Source organism: Nilaparvata lugens, chromosome 5 (assembly GCF_014356525.2).
Source record: "Nilaparvata lugens isolate BPH chromosome 5, ASM1435652v1, whole genome shotgun sequence".
In the NCBI taxonomy this organism is placed as follows: domain Eukaryota; kingdom Metazoa; phylum Arthropoda; class Insecta; order Hemiptera; family Delphacidae; genus Nilaparvata; species Nilaparvata lugens.
The window spans coordinates 46,809,855-46,836,660 of NC_052508.1; the positions used below are offsets into that span (position 1 = coordinate 46,809,855).

Genomic DNA, 26,806 nt, shown 5'->3' on the forward strand with positions numbered 1-26,806 from the left:
CTCCGATGCATCCCAGAACATCATTTCGCTGTCGTTTTAGTTCTTGCTGGTCATTCTCAACAATATAATTATATATGTCGTATGGATAAACAGTGGCAAAAAATAAAACAATGTGAATAAACTGTGTAAGTTTGCATCCTCAGCAAAGAGAACGCTGCTTGCAGGAGGTATATTCCTGGGAACGCTGCTTGCAGGAGGTATATTCCTGGGAAGGTCATTTATATAAAGTGAAAACAATGTTGAGCCCTGTGATACTGCTCTGCTCAAGTGAAAAATGTTCGATCTATATTCATGATTATGATTTTCTGTTTTCCATCCTCTGTGTTTTCTGTCAACTGCAATCTATCGGTTTTAAATGATTTCAACTACTTGAATGCTGATCCTCTAAATCTATAATATCAAATCTTATCTAACAGGATATCGTGATCTATACTATCAAATTCCTTTTGGAAATTGATAAAAATACCCAAAGCCTTCTTATTAGCATCCAGTGATTGATGTATTCTGAACAAAAAGTCATCTATATTCTTAATATAAGCTTATTTCAAATCCTTTTGTCAAATTTCTCAACTAAAACTATACTGTAGCTAATTTACTTTATTGGAAACATTCCACTGTTCCGCTATCTTTTATCAGATCAAGGTATCATCTTTAGATAAAATTCCTCATAGTATCTACCTTGTTTCTTCTTATAGCTTTTGAACAAATATTTCATTTGGCAAAAGTTTTATGATTTTTGAACTTTTATTATCTTATTGTTTTTTTTCAGTCATACATGGCATGCTATTTGGACTGGGAGATTGCAGTAAGCCTCTTCTTACAACTGCAAAAATGATTGAAACCCTGCTACTTCAACAAATGGCAGTTCTCCTTGATCAAGTTGAAGAAATAGCAATGAGACGAGACTCTTCAAAGATAGAAATGCAAGATATTGTTTTTGTCATGAGGAAAGATAAAGCTAAGCTGACCAGACTTTTGAATATTATAGGTTCGTATACATAAGAATAAACCATTTCATTTGTAATTTTATATAAGCTTAATAATCTTCACTTTCTTTAGGATTAAAAATGATTATTTTTCTATTACAGACTGTGACATTAAGGTTATTTATAGAAGACTCTGTAATATATGGGCCGCGGGATGACACCAACATACCACATTGCCAACTAGATATTTTGTTAGGGATGGTCAAGACGAGTTCCAATTTTTTTAATATTGGTGTCAATATTGAAATATTGGCTGAAAAATAAAGGAAAGTTGATTCTAATTTCTGAATAAGGTTTTTAAATTTTATCTGATCAGTGGCTCCAATAAAGGGTACTTGAATTGGAGAACAAGTTTAAAGTTTGCTACTTTAATAGTTGTTCTCCTAAAACTGTTGAAAATCATTTTCTGGGTTCTAAATAGCAGAATAGGTGATAGGTAATGAAATTTTTTGATTAATTTCATAGAGAAAACTGTTTTAAAAAAATAGTTAAGCCACTTGATTGCATGAACTTAGCTACTTCTCTTTATTTGAATATTCAGCAGAATAAAAGAAAATAACTAATAAGTACGGAATAGAAGATTAATGTTATTGTACAATTTAGTATTTAGTTACAACATTAGGCCACAGTACTGAATAATATCAGGTCATAAACTATGTAACCTAGATCTCACTAGGCGTCCAATTTTCAATTGTATAAATCAATCGGATAAACCAAAAAAGGCAAAAACCACAGTTTTTAAAACGTGTTTATTACAGTTGTGTTGCCTAATGTTAGAGGTCCAAGTCTGGTTATAAGTAGGTACAATAATAGTCCAGTCACTTTATACATTGGTGCTTTCTATATAAATTGTAGTTCTGATTTCTTAATATAATATTGGATATTATAAGAGAAGATTTGCATGCAAAATATTCTTGTGCTAGATACATAGTGGCCCAAAAACCTTGTATTTTCGGTTCATTTACCAGTTTTTAGCCATTTCCGCCAAATCCAGACATCGGATGGAAAAATTATTCTCCCCCACTTTTTACTTTCCTTGCCCTATTACCATAGGTAAGGAAAGTATTGCTTTCCTAAAAAATTTAAGGTACCCTAATTTCATGTGTTCTATATGTTTCAAGGTCCCCTGAATCCAAAAAAGTGGTTTTTGGGTGTTGGTCTGTGTGTGTGTGTGTGGGTGTGTGTGTGTGTGTGTGTCTGTGAACACGATAACTCCATTCCTAATTAACCGATTGACTTGAAATTTTAAACTTAAGGTCCTTATACCATGAGGATCTGACATTAAGAAATTCAATTCAAAATGGCGGATAATCACTAAAAAACCATGTTTTTCACGGTTTTCTCGAAAACGGCTCTAACGATTTTCTTCAAATTTATACCCTAGATAGCTATTTATAAGCCCTATCAACTGACATGAGTCTCATTTCTGGGAAAATTGCAAGAGCTCCGTAATATTCCTGAAAAGAATGTATTTTGTTAAATTTCTATCACGATTTTCTCAAAAATGACGACCGATTTTTTTTCAAATTCATACCCTGTTTAGCTATATATCTATATCAGCTCTATTAACTGGCATGAGTCTCCTCCTTGATGAATAAAATTAACCCCATCCTTGAGAAATTTACTTTGTAACCTCCTTCTCGTGCGTGAGGTAGGTAGGTAGAACAGTTTATTCAAAAGAACACATGTCAATATTTTATTTGTAGAACAGCTGTTTTGACAACTTTTAAAAAATCCTCAAATTTCATAATAATTATTCAAACAAAGGAAAATGTACTCTGAACACAATAACAATAGTATAATCGTAGTTTTAATTATTTAGCCGCCAATCGGCATAATGTTATCCCCCTAAATTATCCTCGTTAATGAGGCTTATAGATCAATGAGCAAGGAAAGTTGTGTGAGTGTACCACACCAGATTTTTTAGGTTATAAAATTCTGGATAAAATTAAATCATCCTGAACATCGAGTGTATCCGGGGCTCTCTATCTTCAATAAGTACTGAGTTACAAGTTTTCAAAAATGAGCAATATTTCAAGAAAAAAATCGTATTTGATGAGTTTCAGTTTTTAATCAACAATTTCTACCGATTTTTACTTTCCTTGCCCTATTACCATAGGTAAGGAAAGTATTGCTTTCCGAAAAAAATTAAGGTATCCCAATTTCTAAATTTCTATACGTTTCAAGGTCCCCTGAGTCCAAAAAAGTGTTTTTTGGGTATGTGTGTGTGTGTGTGTGTGTATGAGTGTGTGTGTGTGTATGAGTGTATGTGCGTCTGCGTACACGATATCTCATCTCCCAGTTAACGGAATGACTTGAAATTTGAAACGTAAGGTCCTTACACTATAAGGATCTGACACGATCAAATGCAATCCAAGATGGCGGCTAAAATGGCGAAAATGTTGTCAAAAACAGGGTTTTTCGCGATTTTCTCGAAAACGGCTCCAACGATTTTGATCAAATTCATACCTGAAATAGTCATTGACAAGCTCTATTAACTGCAACAAGTCCTATATCTGTAAAAATTTCAGGAGCTTTGCCCCATCTATGCAAAGTTTGATTTTAGATTTTCAATTATCAGCCTTCATATTATACAATTTAAACAAAAAAAATCAAGTAGAAAAGATTGAGCATGAGAATCTATTGCACTTATTATTATTATTTTTCTATTTAAAATATTTTTTTGTTTCATCCTCTTTTACTGAGTATTGTGGTTATATTATAATTTAGTATTGTATTTGAGGGTTAAGTGTAAGAAAGGGCCGACTAGGCTTAACTTCGCCCTCCTAGGTCAAAAATAAAGGCAGTCATTCTATTCTATATCATTGTGCGAGATATCAGTGTAAGGACAATGAAGTTTGTGATTATGGTTAAAGATGAAATTAAGGATTTTTCAAAATACAAGGAGCATTGTTAGCAGGTGTACCTGGAATCTATACGAGATAAGGCGCTTTACCTGGTTTTATGTTGTAGAGCACGGAATTACGCCCAAAGGGATATTGAATAGTAAAAATCTGGTGTGGCGCACTCACACAACTTTCCTTGCCGTTATGAAAACTGATCACTTGACGCTAGTGTACTCGCGCATCTCAAGTCTACTATTCAAAGATATGAGACAGCTGGTGATAGGTCAATAACGCTGGAGACACACGAGGTCTGCTATCTCTTCGTAGTGAATGATCTAATAGAACCAACAGTTTGCAATTCAATAATCACATTTTCTCGGATTTCAAGCTTATTTTCAATTTTAGGTGGAAATGTTAGACTTGTAGATTAATTCGCGTTGACATAACATCAGAACACGACGCCATACTCTCACTGACAAACCAAACTGGATGAACGCAACACCTTCAAACTGTGCAGCTGTGTAGAGGATCCGTGTATAGTAGGCCTACTCGTTTCTGAGGGCTCTTTGTTTTGTGCTCACAAGGATGTGGGCATTACTTATCAGCCTACCCTCTTAATTCGAAGCTCTCTATATTTAATGAGTACTAAGTTACAATTTTCAAAAAATGAGTAAAATTTCTAGAGAAATTCATATTTGATGAATTTCAGTTTTAATCAAAAATATCTTCCGATTGTTACAATTCGAAATCCCTCTGAACGTAATTTTATGCTCTACAGCCTGAGACCAGGTAGAGAGCTCTATCTCATGTAGCTTTCCAGGTACACCTGCTAACAATGCTCCTTGTAAGTTGGCGCACAAAGACACCTTCAGAAAATTAGGTGTTTTTTCAAATTACAAGGAGCATTGTTAGCAGGTGTACCTGGAAAGCTACATGAGATAGAGCTCTCTACCTGGTCTCAGGCTGTAGAGCATAAAATTACGTTCAGAGGGATTTCGAATTGTAACAATCGGAAGATATTTTTGATTAAAACTGAAATTCATCAAATATGAATTTCTCTAGAAATTTTACTCATTTTTTGCTCTTATCAAATTTTCAACTGCTGAGAAAGCTATACCTAGTGAGTCTAAATACAGACAAGGAAAACAAACCAATGTTAATCAGTTGCTGACTATAATATTTATGAATCTCACAATAGAAACACAAATTGACCCAATACGTCCTCAGTGGCTGGCATTCATTTCGCAAAAGTTTTTAAAAATATATTTCGATTTTAACTGTTGGACAATATTTTCTCGGTATGGTCAAACAGGAAGTTGAACGAATGTAGATGAAATAAGCAGCCTTATACATAGCTTGAAAAATAATAGGTTATCATCCCCAAGCACTGATAACCTGATGGGTCTGATCTTGAAAAAAATATCACCCCACATAACAAGCCTTTAGAACATATCATAAATAAATGCTTAAGTAATGGTTATTTCCCTAAAAGATTCAAAATAGCAAGAATAATCCCTTTACCCAAATCAGGCGATTTGAGGCTACCAGAAAATTACAGACCCATCAGTCTCTTGAGCAATATCTCAAAAATATTAGAAAAAATAATAAAAAACAGACTAATGGAGTTCTTGATCAAACATAAAATTATTGACAAAAATCAATATGGCTTCCAATCTAAAAAATCAACCAAAGATGCAGTAATACATCTGAATTCTATTATCTATGAAAACTTTATTTCCAAGAAAAAAACCCTAGCTGTATTTATGGATTTATCAAAAGCATTTGATACCATTCCTCACAATATTCTCTTAAACAAATTAAATACATGTGGTATTAGAGGTTGTAAAGTATCAAATTTGGGTAGATAAAAATCCCTAACCGAAATAGTAATAGGTCTGGAAATAAAGTAACTGGCTAATATCGCCAAATAGATAATAACTAAGATTAGATAGCCTCAGCTTGTTCTGGCTAAATGGTACAAAAACCTAAAAAGGATTTGAAGGAATTTTATTGCTCATAAATAGATTATTATATAAAATATTTGAAGATTGAGGTTAGGTACATGTATTCACGGATTGGTGACCTAGAGATCGATCAAACCGAGAAACGTAGAATCTGACCAAAACCCCTTGGCAGAGCTTTATTGCAATCAGATGGTGTGCAATGTGAAAAAACATCTGATCACGTGGCTAATTATTAGGTAGCATGGAATTAATATTAATGTATAGAATATTAGCTAGCATGTAAAGAGCATAACAAATAAACCAAATAAAAATAATTTAATGTATTCAGGAAATAAGAGGTACCAGGCGCATGAATACCGAATAAAATTTGCATGCACCAATAGTAAAACGGCAGTTAATAGGCGGCAATTGTAGGCCAATTCAAAAATATTTATATATATTTCTATAAATGTTCGGAATCTATGTTGAATTGTTGTATAGTCTATGTTATCGATATGGCTCGAAAGCAAAGAAATTATTAATCATACAATCTAAGCAATATTTTGATATTTTTTGTAAGATCTATTTGACCCTAAATGGCGGAGGACTAAGATATTCAAATTTTATGTTAATTTGAAAGTCGGAAATAAGATTGGTAAAATTGAGAAAGGAGAACCAGCACTCGCCAACCAAATGCCACCAGGAGAGGACCCCAAATATTTTAGAGCGTAGTACCTTGATAATGATTTTGTAAAAGTTAAAGTTAAATTAAATTATTAAATTTCTTAAAAGACTTCGTGATGCTATTGTGAAGCAGAAGTCATTTTCATTTTTAATTAAATTTATAACCCCTTGGAGGAGACGTTTCCGGCTACCATATTCCCGGACCACATGGAGTTGGATCGACATCGGCGGCTTACAAGAAGATTTTCGACACGTGAGTGATAAATTTGAATTAGTGATGGGCGCCCTAGTGCTTCGAATTAATCTAATAATCAAAGCTAGCTCGTCGAAAGGGTTTTTATTATAAATTAAGAAATTAATAAGAGTAATACTTGCGCAAGTAAAATTAGTATTAAAGGTATTTTATTGAAAGAAAAATATAGATCAATATTTCAGAAATTTCTATTAAATCAAAGAAGTATAAAATCTAGGCTACTAAAACATATACATATGATATTTAATTTTTTGCAGTATAATTTGCGATAGTTTGTTATAGCTCTAATTCACTAGATGAATGGCTCTACCTATTCCGTCAGGTGCCGAATCTTGCACCCTGAGATAAAAATATATATTCGATACAAAGAAATCTACTAAGTACTAGAGATTTTAATATATATATATTTGGATTATTAGTGGCTAATTTATCAAGCTGATCTTAAAGCACACATTTTTAATTGAATTGTCCAAGTCGACAAGTATTAGCAAGCGCATATCGCAGCTACATGCAAAAGAATGCATATGATTTTAAGATAAAGGCACATGGTAATGATTCGTGCCATAAATCTAGAATATAAAGTTTAGCCTGTGATATTTTATTGATTTCAATTATTGTTCTATTTTTATATTATATTTTTCTACTGCTCTTTATATATTTTTTGCCTCGATTTATTTTTTGCATTATTTGGTAATATATGTATGAAACGTTTATGGTGTGCAATTTATTTATTATTCCTCAACACTATTGTATAAGTATCATATTTATATATATTTATTTTTTATTGAATTACAAGAGTTATAGGAGAAGCCCATACCTAGGCCTATCAAGATTTTTATGAGACTGAATCCTATTAAAAAACCACGACCTAATTATATGATTATATCAAATCTCATGCTTTACCGACTGATGCCAAGCAGGAGGCTAATCGTTATTTAAATATAAAGAATAACGTCAGAGAAACATGTCGCCCAACGTGATAGGCCACGGATACGGCAGAGAAACATGCCGTACCAACGTGGGACTGATGATGAGAGCCGAGCTCATTGAATAATTATTTGAAATTAAGTCAATAACCATATTGAAAATTATAGATAACTTATACGAGTTTTGAGGAAAACAGGCGAAGTGAAATTTGTATTACTTTTTGGGGAATCAATAGCTTTAAATAAAAAGAAATTATATGTTTTAAAGAAAATTTTATATCATTATTACTGTAAAAAATATATTTTATAGAGAGAGCTATTATATTTTATGGGCCTAAACTGCTAGTCAGAAATCAATGAATAGTATTATTATATTATAAGAGCTTAAGTAATAAATAGGTTACCTGGCTTGTAATGTCCATAGGCCTATCCTCATTTGTGTCCTTATTAATGCCTTGTTGGCCAAAACTTTCACTTTTTAACAAACACTTGACACTTAATCCATTTTTAAAATATGAGTCTCTTTTCGTCCATGCAAAGTAAGGTAGCAGACACACTGCAGACGGCGATAGTAGCGGAGATCAACGCTGAGGGGGGCGCGATGGAGTCCAACGCCCAGATCTCTTCAATCACCGCCAAGAATCCTGTGAACAGTAATAAACCGTTAAATGTCTCCCAAGAAGCAATAAGAAGGGTTATAGTAGAGGGGATGATCAAGTCATTTTCTAATAGTTTAGAAAAAACAATGACCATGGTAATGAAGGACTTGAAGGCGGAAATGAAGGAAATGCGGGAATCATTGAAGGATACATCGGTAAGAACGGGTAAGGAAACTGCGGACACAATATCAGCATCTACCGCTGAAAATCAAGAACTAATTACAACCGATTTAACAGCAAAAATAGATACTGTCACTTGTGAGTTAAACGAAAGAATAGATAACCTACCAGCACAAAACACTTCGCAAATTCATGAAATAGCTCACCCAAATTCTGATATAAATCAAAACATAGTACAACTTGAAAGTCAAATACATCAATTTCCGCACGAGAATATAGAGCCTATTCCCATAGCAACGTTTGATTCACTACACAGTTTCAATGAATTAGGCCGTTTTGACAATACAGACCGCTATCTCCAACCTAAAGAATTTATAGATCAGATAAAACTAGTTCAATCATTAACACCCACCTCTTGGAATTTTTGGCGTCTTCGTTTGACTAGTTTATTGATTGGCGAACCCCTGATGTTCTTTTGGAGTAGAGCCCATGAATTTACATCATTGGATGAGTTTGTAGCTGTCTTCCTGGAACAGTATTGGAGCAGAAGTAAACAGTTGGACGTGCTAGCGGACATTATATCATGCGATTTCAACCCTAATTTAGACGGTGCATGTACCACTTTCGTCACTGCCCTACAGTTTAAAAATTCTCAATTGAGCGAGCCCATTAATGAATCGGCATTAGCAAGTATTATTTTAAAGAAGCTACCGTATCAAGTTAGAATGGCACTCGCCACACAACCCATTACTGATTGCAAGCAGCTGATAAATCATTTATATGGCATACAGTCTGTGATGGCAATGTCAAACCACCGATCAGACCAAAGATACACACAGAATCAACATAACTCAAAAAGTAATCAGTATACCAGCCAAAACTATGAATCAGTACCATATGATTGCTCACGATCTACCCCTCAATTTAAATGCCGCTATAATCATAATCAAAATAACAGCTGGAATAATAGAAGTTTTCAGAATTGTCAAACAAACCATTATCCACAGCAAACCTATGAAAGAAATTATTATTATGGCCATGATCGATTTAACACAAATAATGATTACACTCAGAATAATTATAATAGAAATTACAAACCGCCACCTCATCAAATAAGTACAAACTACACATTAGAGCATGCGTCCAGATCAAATCACCAAAAAACACAGAACCCAACACCCAACAACCCGCCACCAGATATACAGAAAACTACATCTAAACAGTTATGTCTGCATGATAACCCCGATACAACCCACACAAGCTCAGAAAAAATAGATAGAGAAAATAAAGACACTACAGCCTCATATACCACCTTTGTGAACAGTTTACCGAAAATATTAAAAGAACCGAAGCCAATACAAGACAGCCTACTACAAAAAACCGCCGCCAAACATGCAATTAAAACCAGCTGTAAGCATCAATCCCTACTGAGCATCCTGTTCCCCGCCGACGATCCATCACCGCAGGAAGAGCAGCCCGCATATCCAGAGACCGCCACCATGTATCTGCACGCCGCACCCGCGCATCATTCGACCCCACCAAGGCACCCCAAGGAACCCAGGATAGAGGACCAAGAGGATGACACCAGGGAGGACGGACTACCGGACAAGAGGAGCGACCACCGCAAGGCCCGGAGACGCAAGCGCCCGAGGACACCCGACCGGTATCAAGACGAGGAGGACAGCATACAGGACCGTAAGAACATGCATCGCAAGGCTCGGAGGCGGAAGAAGCGACGAAGGAGGAACCACGCGCGCGCATACCGGCCGCATGCACGGTTCAAACGCCCGAAGAGGACACCGGACCGACACCGAGGAGGACAGGAAGAGATCACCGACGACATGCATCCGCGGCACATTCGTTTTAAGGAAGATGATCGACGATGTGACCGGAATAATGGGCCAAAGAAATGGATTAAAAATGGAGCTGCTCACGAAACAAATATGGAATCATGCCTGGATAATAATGGAATGGATTACTTGTGGATATTGATGGACAGAAAGTGGTTAATAAAATCAAGAGCAATAAGGAATTATATTAAGAAAGTGAAAGTACCTGGATATTATATGATGAGAGATAATACTATTAAAGAGATGATAAATGTTTTGTTATGGTGTGTAATATTTGTTATAATGGCTGTGATATTAATAAAAGACTGTGTTGTAGAGATGATGGAAAATATTATATTGTGGTTATTAAAAGAATCTAGTATTGATGAATGGAAAGTTAATATTATAAAAATAGTTATTGTTGTGAGCCTACTAAATTATAATGAACCAAGATCAAGAATATTAAATGATAATGAAAGGAAGGATGAGTTAAGAGTACAGATTGATTGGAAAAAGAATGGATTAAAAGGAATTATCATAAATGAAGCTTGGAATTATTTAAAGGAATACACGAGATACAAGGGCTTTAAATTTATGATGAAAAAATTATCAATTAGGACAGCCTCAACAAACAACAACCGGACAGCAGATAACCGAACGGCCTACAGCAACATCTACAAGCAGAAAGTCAAAAGATATGGGAAGACCACAACAATTCTACATGAAATAATATCAGAATTTGAAATAATATGATAAGAAATCAAAGGAAAACACCACTATCAAGCCAATTACTAACCTTTCGTAATAAATTTAATCTTGGCATAGGACCGCATGGCAACAATCCAGTGTTTTAATTCCTTCCAGCCGTTAGAAGTCTGCAATAAGAAAAAGAATAATTTTTAAATGTGTAATTAAATTAGCTACATCCACTAAAAAAGGACACAAGCGGGGATAGTATATTTAAAATTTGTAAATTACCTTTAAAGAGAAAAAATGCAGCAGTTAGGTTAATTATGAAATTCGACAGCAAATTCTGTAGAGCCAGTGACCAGCTGGGCAAGGCCACCTGAATCAAATATGTAATGTCTGTAAACATATGATTATGAAAAAGAATGGTAACCCCAAAATTGTTATTTATTATTGTTATTTATTATATTTATTAATGTCGGTATATTTATTTATATGTTTTATATTTATTACTTTTAATTATGCCACGTTTGTTACCTGAAAAAAAACTAAAGTGAATGCAAGCTACCAAAAAACCAAAGAGCCATCAGCAAAAGAAAAGTATTGTACCTGATGTATAGAAAATTATTTATATTAAGACCTAAGAAATACTATAAGATATAAGCCCAGAAGTTTTGTGAATCAAAATTATTGTCTAGAAGGAATCGATTGTGAGAATCATGAAATGTGTGTAGTTAGGTTGGCGGCCCTGCAAGCGGCGAATTTAAAAATATTATGTTTTAAGTGTTATCAGGAGGAGTGCGTTTAGAAGTTTATATTTATGATATTTTATGTGTGTTGAGGAGGAGAATTTGTTAGTGTATTTGATAAAGGTATAAAGGAGATGCAGCAAATATGTCTGCGAACTGTGATAGAAGTATGAGAGTATAATTTATAAATAAAGTATAGTATATATCGATGTATTGAAGGGTGGGTTTTCATTAAAAACATTGTGATTCTCAAATATTTTGAATTCAAACCCAGGGGCGCGTGTAAAGTATCAAATTTGGGTAGATAAAAATCCCTAACCGAAATAGTAATAGGTCTGGAAATAAAGTAACTGGCTAATATCGCCAAATAGATAATAACTAAGATTAGATAGCCTCAGCTTGTTCTGGCTAAATGGTACAAAAACCTAAAAAGGATTTGAAGGAATTTTATTGCTCATAAATAGATTATTATATAAAATATTTGAAGATTGAGGTTAGGCACATGTATTCACGGATTGGTGACCTAGAGATCGATCAAACCGAGAAACGTAGAATCTGACCAAAACCCCTTGGCAGAGCTTTATTGCAATCAGATGGTGTGCAATGTGAAAAAACATCTGATCACGTGGCTAATTATTAGGTAGCATGGAATTAATATTAATGTATAGAATATTAGCTAGCATGTAAAGAGCATAACAAATAAACCAAATAAAAATAATTTAATGTATTCAGGAAATAAGAGGTACCAGGCGCATGAATACCGAATAAAATTTGCATGCACCAATAGTAAAACGGCAGTTAATAGGCGGCAATTGTAGGCCAATTCAAAAATATTTATATATATTTCTATAAATGTTCGGAATCTATGTTGAATTGTTGTATAGTCTATGTTATCGATATGGCTCGAAAGCAAAGAAATTATTAATCATACAATCTAAGCAATATTTTGATATTTTTTGTAAGATCTATTTGACCCTAAATGGCGGAGGACTAAGATATTCAAATTTTATGTTAATTTGAAAGTCGGAAATAAGATTGGTAAAATTGAGAAAGGAGAACCAGCACTCGCCAACCAAATGCCACCAGGAGAGGACCCCAAATATTTTAGAGCGTAGTACCTTGATAATGATTTTGTAAAAGTTAAAGTTAAATTAAATTATTAAATTTCTTAAAAGACTTCGTGATGCTATTGTGAAGCAGAAGTCATTTTCATTTTTAATTAAATTTATAACCCCTTGGAGGAGACGTTTCCGGCTACCATATTCCCGGACCACATGGAGTTGGATCGACATCGGCGGCTTACAAGAAGATTTCGACACGTGAGTGATAAATTTGAATTAGTGATGGGCGCCCTAGTGCTTCGAATTAATCTAATAATCAAAGCTAGCTCGTCGAAAGGGTTTTTATTATAAATTAAGAAATTAATAAGAGTAATACTTGCGCAAGTAAAATTAGTATTAAAGGTATTTTATTGAAAGAAAAATATAGATCAATATTTCAGAAATTTCTATTAAATCAAAGAAGTATAAAATCTAGGCTACTAAAACATATACATATGATATTTAATTTTTTGCAGTATAATTTGCGATAGTTTGTTATAGCTCTAATTCACTAGATGAATGGCTCTACCTATTCCGTCAGGTGCCGAATCTTGCACCCTGAGATAAAAATATATATTCGATACAAAGAAATCTACTAAGTACTAGAGATTTTAATATATATATATATTTGGATTATTAGTGGCTAATTTATCAAGCTGATCTTAAAGCACACATTTTTAATTGAATTGTCCAAGTCGACAAGTATTAGCAAGCGCATATCGCAGCTACATGCAAAAGAATGCATATGATTTTAAGATAAAGGCACATGGTAATGATTCGTGCCATAAATCTAGAATATAAAGTTTAGCCTGTGATATTTTATTGATTTCAATTATTGTTCTATTTTTATATTATATTTTTCTACTGCTCTTTATATATTTTTTGCCTCGATTTATTTTTTGCATTATTTGGTAATATATGTATGAAACGTTTATGGTGTGCAATTTATTTATTATTCCTCAACACTATTGTATAAGTATCATATTTATATATATTTATTTTTTATTGAATTACAAGAGTTATAGGAGAAGCCCATACCTAGGCCTATCAAGATTTTTATGAGACTGAATCCTATTAAAAAACCACGACCTAATTATATGATTATATCAAATCTCATGCTTTACCGACTGATGCCAAGCAGGAGGCTAATCGTTATTTAAATATAAAGAATAACGTCAGAAGGTATAGCAAACAACTTATTAAAAAGCTACCTAGAAAATAGGGTACAATGCCTCACATTGAACAATGAATCAAACATCACAAACTCAACATGTTTTGGACTGCCTCAAGGAACCATATTATCCCCTATTCTATTTCTTTTGTATGTAAACGATCTCCTAAAATTAGACACTGATAACTACTCAACCATATCCTTTGCAAACGATACAACATTCATATTCACAGGAAATAACTGGCAAGATACGATAAAAATGCAAACCTTAGACTGGAAAAAATCCGTAAATGGCTCCAGGAGCACATATTAACACTGAACATAAATAATAAAACTAAATATATAACTTTTTCGCCTAACAATAGTGGGCAACCCCCAAGAGCTCTAGATATTAAAATGAAAAATAACAATTTACGCAATAATGAAATCAATCAGTTTTAAATTCTAGAGAAGGTTGAATCAATAAAATATCTAGGTATAATAGTTGACCAACACTTAAAATGGAACAAACATATTGATCACTTGTGCTCCAAGTTAAAATATCTTATCAACGTATTCTATAGATTAAATAAACTTAAAGACATAGAGATTATTAGAAAAATATACTTTGCATATACACACTCCCTCTTCCAATATATTATTGAAGTTTGGGGTGCAGCCTACAACACTCACTGTAAAAAATTGTTCACTCTACAAAAGCATATTATAAGAGCCGCCTTAGGGAGACCTAGACTATATCCCAGCAGACTCATATTCAATGAATTGAAAGTACACACACTGCGACAGACCTATGCGAGAAACATAATCCTATTCATCAATAAAAATAGAGATCAATTTACAATCCACACAACACCATATAATATACGTCTATCTGGAACAAATTTGTACAATGTTGGCAGGACAGTTTTATCAGTAAATCGCCATCAAATGTTCTATTATAGCAAAATCCTCATCAACAAAATCCCAACGTCCTTTATTATCAATAGAATCACTAAAACCAAAGCTAAGGAATTAGATAAGTGGGTTCAAGAAATGATTTTCTCTGACTTAGGAATATAAATAAAAAATGTTTACCTCCATTACTTCTAGCCATATGGACCACCTCATTGTTACTTTTACTTCATTCGATCAAAACAGATTCCATCTTTACCTATTTATTACTTCTCTTTTAATAGCCTATAGGATTAGATTATCATTATGACTATTATTATGATCATTATATTACATTATTTCACTGAAATCGGGACTATTCACTAGATATGAGTTTTCTACAACGAAAATCAATTATTGTTCAATTTTATTATAATTTATTATACCCGAATAAATTTAATAATAATGTATTTTGTTTGGTAATTATATTATTGTCTTACAAATATCTGCATAATTTATATCGGCTAGCGCACAAGTTCTTAACTTGTGCTAGTCGAGCCACGAATTGATAAAAAAGCTTGATGTTTTGCTTTCTCTATTTACTAATTTGATTGACATTTGTGTTTTATTACAGAAATATTATTTTCAAAGTCAAATAGTATTTAAAGGACAATTCATATAATTGTAATGTATTTTATGGCAAATAAATTGATTTCGATTGATTGACATTCTTCTTTTTGCAAGAAGAATTGAAATAATCTTAGTTATTTCATCCATTATCTTTCTGTTGCAGATTTCAAAGATTCGAAGAGTTGGCGTAATTCTGAGTCAGAGACGGTCGGTGAGGACGGTCACATCAAGGCGAAACCTCTGAAAAGGAAAGACAATTGCTTGCAGTTTCTGAAAGCCATTGGCGTTACAGGCGTATGTGATACCTCTGCTGATGACGATTATACGTTAAAGGAAAGACGAGTCAGAAGTGACATTATTTCTGAGAACCTCAGCTACAGCAATGGGTAAAATGAATTATTCTCATCCTGATTTGATAGCCTTTTTCATGTATATCCAAGATATATTGACTTTCAATCAATCAATTCATTTATTTCACAAACAAACAATACAAAATAATAAAGAAAGATATAAAAATGTGAAATAAAAGTGGGCATCCCTAGATCCCTAGGCATACGCCCGATTGGTGTGTACTACTCCTAATAAAACAACTAAAGAAAACTCAGAGGAGTAAGGCCGCTCCGCTCTATGAATAAGCTTAGCATACTAAATTGTAACTTAAAAGAAAATACATTTTTTTCTGCTACGGTAGCCCATCAGATGAAAACAGGATGAAATAATTACATTAATTTAATTTAATTTAATTTAAATAAATTATTAAAATATTTATTAATTCATTTTATTCAACTATCATATATTAGTCAATTTTGAGGTTGCTGATGCAGAAACAAATTTATTTCTGTGTAAACTCGAATTAATAAAACCATAAACCAATATTTTGTTCTTTTGGAAAAACTCAAGACGACGTTAATTTGCTGTTCCAATACACAAGCACTTATGAACTTGAATTTGTCATATCCGTCCATTATCCATTAAAATAATAAATGAATAATTTTGTCAACTGAATGAAGCCAACCATGGAAATCTCATTTCGCGTCCTTCATACAATACAGTTTCTAAAAGGACACAAATTTATTTTATTGAATACTAGTAGGTAACCCGTGCTCCGCAAGTAAAAGACTTGACGTAATGAAATCTTGAAGAATTGAAAATTGGCCTATAACCATCCTTAGTAAATAAATAATTTATATGCAAAATTTCAAGTTAATCAGTACAGTAGTTCAGACGTGATGATGCGTCATTCGTAAATTCCCTATCCCGTACGTGTGTACGCCAGTTCTTTCCTTTATTATTGAACGAGCGTTTACGAGTTCTCACTTTTGACTCACTCAAGGCCAAAGTCGTTGGCCGTCAGTTTGTATGTTCTACAATAACTTTGAAAAAAACGTTTAAAAAGTTGATCAATCAGCTTTAAATTTATTAGCCTTTTTACAGGTTTAGTTAGTTGGTTGTTGGTTGTATTTTAGTTAGTTGGACAACAAAATTGACTCACTCCTTCGTCCTTTTTCAGGATATAAAAATAACATTGAAAGTGCATGAGAAAAAATTGTTGTGTTTTATCATTCAGTCAGCTGGAATTCATTGCATGCTATACCTGTAATTTTTCCATTCATTTAAAAAAGCTTATGCTATTTGGGAGTTCTCACACAGACTGTTCTTTATGCGCCGAGACCATGACAGTTCAATAATGCACAAAATTTAATTTATAAGTTCAATATTAACTCGCTTCCGTTAACGTCTGTCTGCTTATCTATTGTCTGTCCATAACATAAGCATAATTAATAATATTACTTGTGATGTAGTAGTCTTTTTTCAATTGGAATAGGATACTCCTGGAACCTACTGTCATATCATACTTGTTAGAAGAAATTTTGCTGTTTCCATAATAATAATTATCACCAACTCTGTATAATTACAAGTTCTGGATTTCCATCAATACAACAGTTTATGAGCGAGTTCTTCAACCCAGGGGTTCACTAGTAAAATAGATTTTATAATATTTATCTTTTTCCAGAGAATACGGTGATTTTGTAGCATCAAGATCATTGTCGTTTTTCCGCAAAGACATTAAGCCGAAGCTGTGGGATGCGCTGAAGAGAGTCGCACCGGGCCCTATGTCCAAATTGAAGGCAAATACTGAAGACTTCATCAGTTTCTTGGCTAAAGAAACAATTGCTATTGTGATAGATTATGCTCTGCTTGTGCGGCAAGACAAGTCAATGACTCCTGGAGACCTGTTCAGTAGAGCGAGAGTACTGTATAAGGTAGGAATCGTATAATAAATGATAATTCTGTTATTATGATTGTAATATTTTCTAATTAAACTAAGGTCCAATTAATATACTACCAAAAATATTCTCTAATTGAACTAAATTCCAAATAATATAGTACCAAAAATCAATTTTATCTTATATTTTGTCGAATGAAAAGTTATTGGATTTCATTTCTGTCAATACTGTTGTTTGATGAATTATTTATGAATAATTCCTTATATAATGTGAATGATTGATAATTGGTGATAAATTCCCAATTTTATTTGCACAAAATTTTATTCGAGTTTGTGAGAGCAATTTGGAAATGAATAGACTTTTTTTATTGAATTTAACTGTTACTAGTACTAGGACTAACGATCAGTTTTTTTATCCTAAATTAATACTTCAAGTCATTTTACAAGAAGAATCTTGTAATAGCTTCTCCTTGTTTTAAATTAGATTATTCATAATCACTGTACTTAATTGATATATTAATTTTTTTCACTTTCACTAAGCACTCCTGGAGGTTTACACCAGATCGTCAATGTTGAGTTGAACAAAAGCTGGATTGCCTCAACATTTTGGTGGTCATGTAGGTGGTGCTTCATAGTAGTCCAGTCAAATAGTCGTTTTTCAGGAAACAGCCCCGAAAGAATTTTTCTTGACGGTTCTATATGTATTTTGGGGCGCTGGATCCGAATCCGAAATTTGCTGACACGTTAGAGGGCGGCTTCACCCCCAAAAACCCCAAAAATTTCGGACATTTTTTAGAATTTCTCATTCAATCTCGAAAACCTTGAGTTTCTCAAGAAAAATCATTCCCGGCAGAATTAAAGAAAATAGAATTTCCAATAAATTGAGTGGTCGCGCAGGACTCTACCGTTTTTGGTTCCGGAGCTACGAATTTTCAAAAAAGGGGTATTTTTAAGGGTTTTTCAAAATTATGCAAACTCACCACTTTCACTCTATACAACTTGGATATTTCACTAGTAATGATGAAAAACCACACATCACGTGAAAGAGCAATTAATTCTGAACAGGATTACTTGGGAATTTTCAAATTTAGTAGAGGGGGAGGGGGGTGGACACCCAAAAATAGAAAACAAATCATTCAGTAAAAATACAAATTTTTCATTATAATACCTTTTCAAGGCATTCCTAACAAAAAACACCATATTTCGGCTGAAATCATCAGAAGAGGGATATTTTCTATGAGAATCACCCGTTAGATACAATTAATTCCATTATTTCCGGGTTGGGGGGCATCCATAAGGATACCTCAAGGATCAAAACTTTAAACACATAACTTTTGACAGAATGGTCAGATCTCCTTGTTCTACAGCTCATTCTTCTTAGCTCGAATGTATCATAACTTGAATTTGATGAAAAAATAAAAAATTCCTCTCTTAGTGTATTTTAGCCCATATTTAAATACACAGAAAAATGCCCAATTTCTATATTCAAAACTGTGTATCTCGGTAGCCCAAAATGATAAAAAATGTTACTTGGTCTTGATTTGAAGAACAGAAACTCCTCTTTCATGTAAGGTGAATGAATTTTGTAAAAATATAATCTTGAAGTAAGATAAGTTTGTTTCAAAAAATCAAGAAATTTGCGATATTTTCCTCATTTTCACAGTCTCAACAGTTTTTCGATAATAAACAGTCATGCAAGATGAATTTGAGGCAACGTAGCTTATAGAGCATGCAATTATATTTCACTTGATACCAATCACAAGTTTCTATCATGTATCTTACTCGTTTTAGAGACATTTGAATAACAGTGAAATCGAAGAAAAAATGAGAAAATGAAAATAATCATTTTTTCAATTGGTTGTAACTTTTGAACGGTATTAGAATCAGAAGAAAAATTTATAGGAGCGAAAAAAAGGAAATTCTCTACAACCTTGACTACTTTTTGGATTTTTATCTGAAGTATTCTACAAGATACGCCACTTTGAATAGGAGAGACTGTGATAATGATTAACATATCACTAATTTTTCGCATATTCAAAGTGGCGTATCTTGTAGAATCTTCTGATTCTAATACCGTTCAACCGATTGAAAAAATGATTATTTTCATTTTCTCATGGTTTCTTCTGGTACAGGAATATCATTTGTGTAAAGCAGGTAGAGAATGGGCCCCAAAACACTTCCTTGAGGCACTCCTGCTTCAATTATCGTTAACTTCGAGTAGCTATCTTCTTGTTTCACCCTGAAGTACTGTTCGATAGGTAGGATATCAATATTGTTGAATACTGGATGTGTAGTATTCTCTGGAGTTTTCTGTTCAGACCCTCATGCCATACTTTATCAAACCTGAGCTACATCAAGAAAGACGGCTGCACAGAACTTTTTCTCCTCAAGAACTTTCTCGATGATGTCAGTCACCCTGTGGACTTTCTGGATCGTTGAATGCTTACTTCTAAACCGAAATTGATGATCTGGAACTAGCTTCCTTGTTTTAATTATTGGCTGCAGTCTCCTAAGTAGCACTTTCTTGAATATTTCTGACAAAATCGGTAAAAGATATTGGTCTATAAGATGAAGCCTCGTGTGATGGTTTTCCTGTTCTTGGAATCATTATGACTTCAGCAACCTTCCATATATTTGGGATGTACCTCAATTTTTTCAAGGCTTCATTCGGGAGTTTTTGAGCACTGCCCAGTAATAAGGTCATATCCTGGAGCCTTCTTGCAATTTATATTTCTGATAAGAACTTTCAGCTCATACAACAAAACTTTTGGAATGTCCCCTATTTCTGCTCAAAATTCATCCTCATTTACGCACTTTTCTCCAGTTGGTTTATGTGATACCCTCTTCCAAGAGTTCAGCAAATCTCCTAGCTTTCTGGTTGTTATTTCTAGCCCAATCGCCATCTGTTTCCCCTAATAGGAGTAGCTTGTACAGATGGTTTCTTCAGATACTTTACTGCCTTCCAGAGTGGATAGTCATAGTTTTTGTCACTGCCCAGATTTCTGAGATATTCGCTTGTACCCGAGTCCTTATGGTTTTTAATCCCATCTCTTACTTTTTGAACAAGAAAGTTTAAATGGGTCTTGTCTCAAAGATCTCTTGTTCTCTGCCACTTTTTCCTAGCTTACCTCTTATCATGGATGAGATCTAATACACTGAGGGTAATGTTATAGGAAATTTGGTTTGTGGATTTCCTGTGATGAAACAGGTTAAATAAAACTGGTTGAGTTTGTGGAGTTGATTGGTTGGGAAGCATAGACTAGAGGCTTGTGGTCTGTGCAGATAGTGAAGGGATGTCCTTCTAAGCGGTTGCAAAAATGCCGCAACAGCAAGTAGCTTGCGATAGTATACTGGCTAGCAACTTTTTTCAAAGATAATTTTTCTGAAAAGAAAGCAAGAGGTTGCCATAGTATACTGGTCAGTAACTTCATTTAAAAAATATTTTTTTAAGAAAGCAAGAGGTTGCCATACGCCTTTAACCAGTTGTAATCATTCTCCAACTGAGTGGTTAGAAGCATCAGTAAATGAACCAAGTGTTTTATCTTTGAATGTCTACTCTTCTTTCCCATTCCTGAATTACATAGTACTGTCATTTACCGTATTCATGCTTCATCAAGAAATATTGCTCTCTCCCAGTCTACATGTCTGGCGGTATTCAAAAAGTGTTTTATTTTTTATTATGTTGTTCACTACTTGATTCATTCTTCAGAGGTGTAATTTTCATTTTTGTAGAAATTAAAACTTGAAAGTGTTCAATGCAAAATTTTATCTTTTTATAGGTTAATAAAAGTTTTAAAAATACATTTTTTAGAATTTTAAATTCTCGGCAAAAGTTATCCAATTGATGCTGTAATATTATGAACTGTAATTGTGAATTGTAAACTGTTCACGTCGAGCAGAAATTTGTTCTTCATACATCGTAGTGGATAGCTTAAGTAACTTATCTAGGTACTTATCTAGGTACAACTTTACTCACGAGAAATATATGTAAAAATGCTTGCTGTCCATCACGTCGGGGTCACCAATATAGGAAATTTGGTTTTTGAATTTCCTATTATAAAATAGGTTAAATGAAACTGGATGAATTTAGATGTTTCAATGTAGAGATGACAAAATTTAACTGAGAAGATATTAAATAAACTGATACAATTCATAAATAAACTAATGCAAGTTGAAAACAGGTTGTTAATCGCAGGTGGCAAATATTATATAATTCGCCACAATGTCTTCCATCTGGCCTTTTTATTTGGACTGTGCATGGTGTACTTCCCCAAGCTGCCTCTTGAATATCTTGTGTAAATCTTTCGACTTCAAGTCTGGTATTTTTCCTGTCTGTTGGGCAATATGTAGGTCTACCTGACGATATAGTGTCACACCTGCATTCTTGAACTGCCTTAAGAAGTTAAAAACCTTCATTCCAATAAATTATTCGTCGTCCAAAAGTTTTTAATTAGGGCCATTTTATCCAAACCTAGACGAGACCCAAGTAACGCTATTTTTATTGATTTCAATGTTTTAACTCTGAGAAAGTTGTACACCAAGAGCCCTCTTCAATGTATTCTTAAAAATAAGAACAATTTCAACCTGCGTGAGCCCTTATACCACGGGTATCTTAACCTACGGCATAAGGTCATAATTTGTATACATAATTAAATCAGATGACAATCCAGCAGGATACTCAGAAATCTAGTGTTTGTAACCGATTTTATTATTGGACAATCACAGACAGAACAGCCCCCGCATGAGTGAATTCTCAGTTCATTCAATTTTTTTGGGAGACCAGTCTTATTTGGAGGGAATGTAAGATACGAGGGCTATCCAGAAAGTAGCTTACGTTTTGGAATGAAAATTCAAATTCAAATTGAGTTTATTCACAAAATCATTACAAATGCATTAGTAGTACATGTACTAATAACATAAAACACTTGAGAATTTTCCCCACATAGACAAGTCTGTGTGTGGGGAAAGAGTTCTAATGAAAAATAACTTGGAACTAAAAAGAGAATAATAAATATTTACAATATAACTTGAAAAATTTAAAAGTAAATTAAATTTAGTGAAGAAAGTATAGATGTTTGAATTGAATAAGTACAATATAACTATTACGCAGCTTTAACATGGCACAAGATAAAATTTAGAACCTGAACAATGATAAATTATGAGCAATATATTGATCAAGGACCTGAAATTCTTAATAGAGCAGTTCTGTCGGGGAGCGACTATCCCGGTTCAAGCAGGTCTTTATGATTGCTTGCTGAGCAATTCCGACAGCTCTCAAAGTGAACGAGGATGCTCCACCCCAGGCCAGGATTCCATAAAATTTATAATTGACTGACAATAGGCAAAGTAAGTCCTTCTCGATTGATAGAACTTCCCTAAACTGTCGAAAGGATTATATCAGTTGACGAATGCGGCATTTGAGCTATTCAATATGAGGAGTCCAACAAAGCCTGCAATCTATGAAGACACCAAGATATTTGTATTTTTCAACCTGTTCAAGCGTGTCACAATTACAGGTAAGTGACAGGTGGTCATCACATGAGTGAAGCTTGCGACACTCTTGAACTGGCATACTATTTTTCAGAAAATATATTGGCAAAAACTTGGTTTTAACAACATTGAGTGTAAGATTATTTTGATCGAGCCACTTCTTAACATGAAAAAGGTCTTTTGAGGCCTCATTGAAAGCGTCCTGCCAAGTTCGTCCACAGGAAACCAATGCGGTATCGTCGGCAAATAGGAACAATTTGCCATTCAACTGCAATTTACTTATATTATTTATATAAATTAGGAAGAGTATGGGACCTAGTGTGCTTCCTTGTATAACTCCATAATCAACCTGCATAGAGTCACTACCAATTCCATTTATGTAAACTGACTGTTTCCTGCTCTGGAAGTAACTCTCGAACCACTTCAATGAACAATCTCTGATTCCATAGCACTCCATTTTTCTCAAAAGCCTCAGTCTATCCACAGAGTCAAATGCTTTTGCAAGATCTAGAAACATGATAAAAACACGTTTTCGATCTTCCACCCTCTGCACGATCTCCTTTGTTATATCAAACAGAGCATGTGATGTATTTTTATCCATTCTAAAACCATATTGATTATTTTCTATGATGTTATTTGTTTCTTAATAATTCTGTATTTGATTTTTCACTGCTTTTTCAAGGATTTTTGAAAATATGCTTAGCATAGGATTAGGTATGTAATTACTTATAAGATGTTTAGAACCAGATTTAAAAATAAGGATGACTTTTGCAATTTTAAAAGCACTTGGAAACTGGCCTGTTCGAATACTGACATTAATAATGTAAAGAAGAGGCTCGATCACCACATCAATGTGTTTTTTATGAATTTTGACTCAATGTTATCAAACCCTGGAGCAGAGCCACCACGCATCCCCCTCAAGATCTCCCGGATGTCCTGTTCGTCAAGTGGTTGCAGTCTGAAAGTGGAATTAATAATGTAATCATCAACGTTTACCAATTCAGGGCCCCTTTCAGGAATCGCATCAGCCAATTCAGCACCTACATTTGAAAAAAATGAGTTGAAGGAGTTACTTATTTCTTTTATTTCTAAATCAGAAGGTGCGCCCCCTGATGGAACTGCGCCAAGTTTTCTACACTTTGTTCAGTGGAATTTTGTGATATTCCCAACAGTTCCCGAGATATTCGCTCTTGAAGGTGTATAATTGTTGAAATAACAGGTTTTTATCCAATGCTTTGCTCTTTCAGGGCTTATACCTCTCCAACAATGCATCATAAAAACTGATGCTTATCGTAGGTTTGTCGAGCATTGAATTCTCTTTGAAATGATGTATTATTTCACTATTCCAAGTTTTCCTCTCATTGTTATAGCAGCTTCAATGTAGGGGGTGAAATTTTGTTATAATGACAGTCAAGTCCTTAGGATACATAGTTTTTGAGTTTTATGCGAGAAACCAAAAAATGGTACCTTTAAACCACCCCCACCCCCTTAGCACAGGGGGTAGGGGTGGGGACTTTTGATATGTTTACCTCGTAACTACCCCAAACAGAACTGCGGGGTCAAACATTGTCTTCCCAACTTTTCCCTCTATAATCTTTCCTTGACTGGACTATAAGGACTGATTAAGATCAGTTAGGAACAGTTCCAGGTCCGATTATGGGGATCTGTATATTGCAAAGACAGTTATATCTACATTTTATATTTTACATGTTGATTTATAAATAATACTTACTATTTTATCACATGAATTTTGCAAAATGAATTACAGTAACTCTGAATTACTCTGAAAAACAATGTGTTTTATAAAAACATGTCATGTCATTTTTTTATTTAGGTGAACAGATTGCCAATTACTCCAGAAGAGATCAAAGAGGTCATCCGTCGTTTTTTCTCCAATCAACTTTCGCCTTTCGGAACTATCACAAGGTCCACTACCTCTTACCTTGATAAAAAGCTAATGGTTTGCTAAGTCGTGTTCCACAGTCGTTCCAGAAGTGTGTCATACAGAAATTTGGAAATCCTGTAACGTAGGACATTTTCTCTTCGCTTACGCTGAGATTTGAATCTTGGAAATTTTAGTACTAGTTCCTCATAATAATAAGTTACAGCATTTTAAGTTTTAATTAACGGAAACAGCTGACTGTAATAATGTATTGTATATTTTGTATATTTCACTGCTACTGTATTTTTACATTATAGTTTATAGACGTTTGAAATATTTTGCAAGACTATTTATTTATTTAACACTAGCAGGTAACCCGTGCTTCGCAAGGGTCTATCTTAAAACTTGACGTAATGAAATCTAGAAGAATTCAAAATAGGCCTATAAGAATCCTCGGTTGAATTTATATGCTGCATTTCAAGTGAATCAGTATGACCCCCTTCCAATTAAAAAAAGAAGTTGGATTCAAAATGGCGGAAAAAATTTGGGTGTGACGGAAAACCTGTTTTTATCATTCGAAAAGGATCCCCAATCATACCTATCTTCTAATTTCCCTTTTAAGAGAAATCTTCTGCTGCTTCCATACAAACTGGAAGCATGACAAATAATTGAAAACTTGACAAACTGAAAACTTGATGTAATCAAATCTTGAAGAATTTAAAATTGGTCTATAACCACCCTCGGTTAAGCAAGAATCTATATGCAAAATTTCAAGTTAATCAGTCCAGTAGTTCTGACGTGATAATGCGTCAAACATAATTTCCCTATACTTTACACCTGTATAGGCTACGTTTATAATCCAGTTCTTTCCTTTATTATAGTATAGAAGATGATACATGGATGGATGATCATTGTTATTTTACTTAAAGATATAATGAGTTGAATAGTTTCCCTTTCTGAGGGAGTTTTGACAACCCACAAAACTCATTTTTCATTTGAAGATAGAACGAAAAGGTGCATATGACCTTATTTTTTTGCTCAGCTTGCCAAAATACCCCTCATTCCAATATTAAAATTTTCGACTGACTGTACAGTGAGTCAGTCATTCTATCAGGGCTCGAATAATTTTGAAATTTTAATTAAATAAAAATGGAAGAATATAATTTCTTTATGTAAATAATAACACCTTCATTCAAAGACTTATTAACTGCATGCGTTTTCATATTGCCGATACAGCATTGATGAAACTGTAGACGTTTATTTAGCACTTTGTCTCAAAAAATTGTTCTAGCTGAAAAATTAATAATCCATGCCACGTGTAGGCCTAAACATTGCATCAGGAAAACGAAGTTTCAAAACTATGTTTTTCAGGTAGAAAGCAATATAGAAACAGATGTTTCTTTTTTAATTTCGACCATATGATTTGGTGATTTTTTAATGAAATCGAATGTACCATTAATGAAATTTAAACATTAATTCTGAAAAATCTAGAAGGAAAATTAAAATTTGGGCTTCCAGGTGCACGAGATTGATATTTTTAGAATCTATGTGCAAAATTTGGAGATCTAAATCATTTTCGTTTTTCCGGTATGCAATCCACAAGTTGACATGTTTTGATGCGAACAAACACAACCCTACTCTCTCTTATTATATAGATTCTGGAGCTTCCTATTCCAACCTGATATCTACAATCTTGGTCTAATGTCGGTCTATTACAACACCTCCTATAATAACATTTCGAGCCCTAGGGAGAA

The 26,806-nt window shown here is 33.8% G+C and overlaps 1 protein-coding gene across 1 annotated transcript; it reads left to right on the forward strand.

Annotated features, from left to right (window-relative positions):
- The first annotated feature begins 473 nt into the window (after nt 1-473).
- Nucleotides 474-25,388, forward strand: LOC111053684 (SAGA complex subunit spt3). The gene is made up of 5 exons (XM_039428447.1): nt 474-642; nt 770-988; nt 15,617-15,839; nt 17,468-17,717; nt 25,005-25,388. The coding sequence occupies exons 2-5, from the start codon at nt 781-783 to the stop codon at nt 25,137-25,139; spliced, it is 816 nt and encodes a 271-aa protein (XP_039284381.1). The 5' UTR covers nt 474-642; nt 770-780; the 3' UTR covers nt 25,140-25,388.
- The last annotated feature ends 1,418 nt before the right edge of the window (nt 25,389-26,806 follow it).

What these genes read in the sequence shown, in the direction of transcription:
- LOC111053684 (XM_039428447.1), top strand. Translation starts at nt 781, where the DNA reads ATGCTATTTGGACTGGGAGATTGCAGTAAGCCTCTTCTTACAACTGCA. An exon ending in CAGACTTTTGAATATTATAG is followed by an intron (nt 989 to 15,616) that starts GTTCGTATACAT and finishes TTTCTGTTGCAG; the next exon opens with ATTTCAAAGATTCGAAGAGT. An exon ending in AACCTCAGCTACAGCAATGG is followed by an intron (nt 15,840 to 17,467) that starts GTAAAATGAATT and finishes ATCTTTTTCCAG; the next exon opens with AGAATACGGTGATTTTGTAG.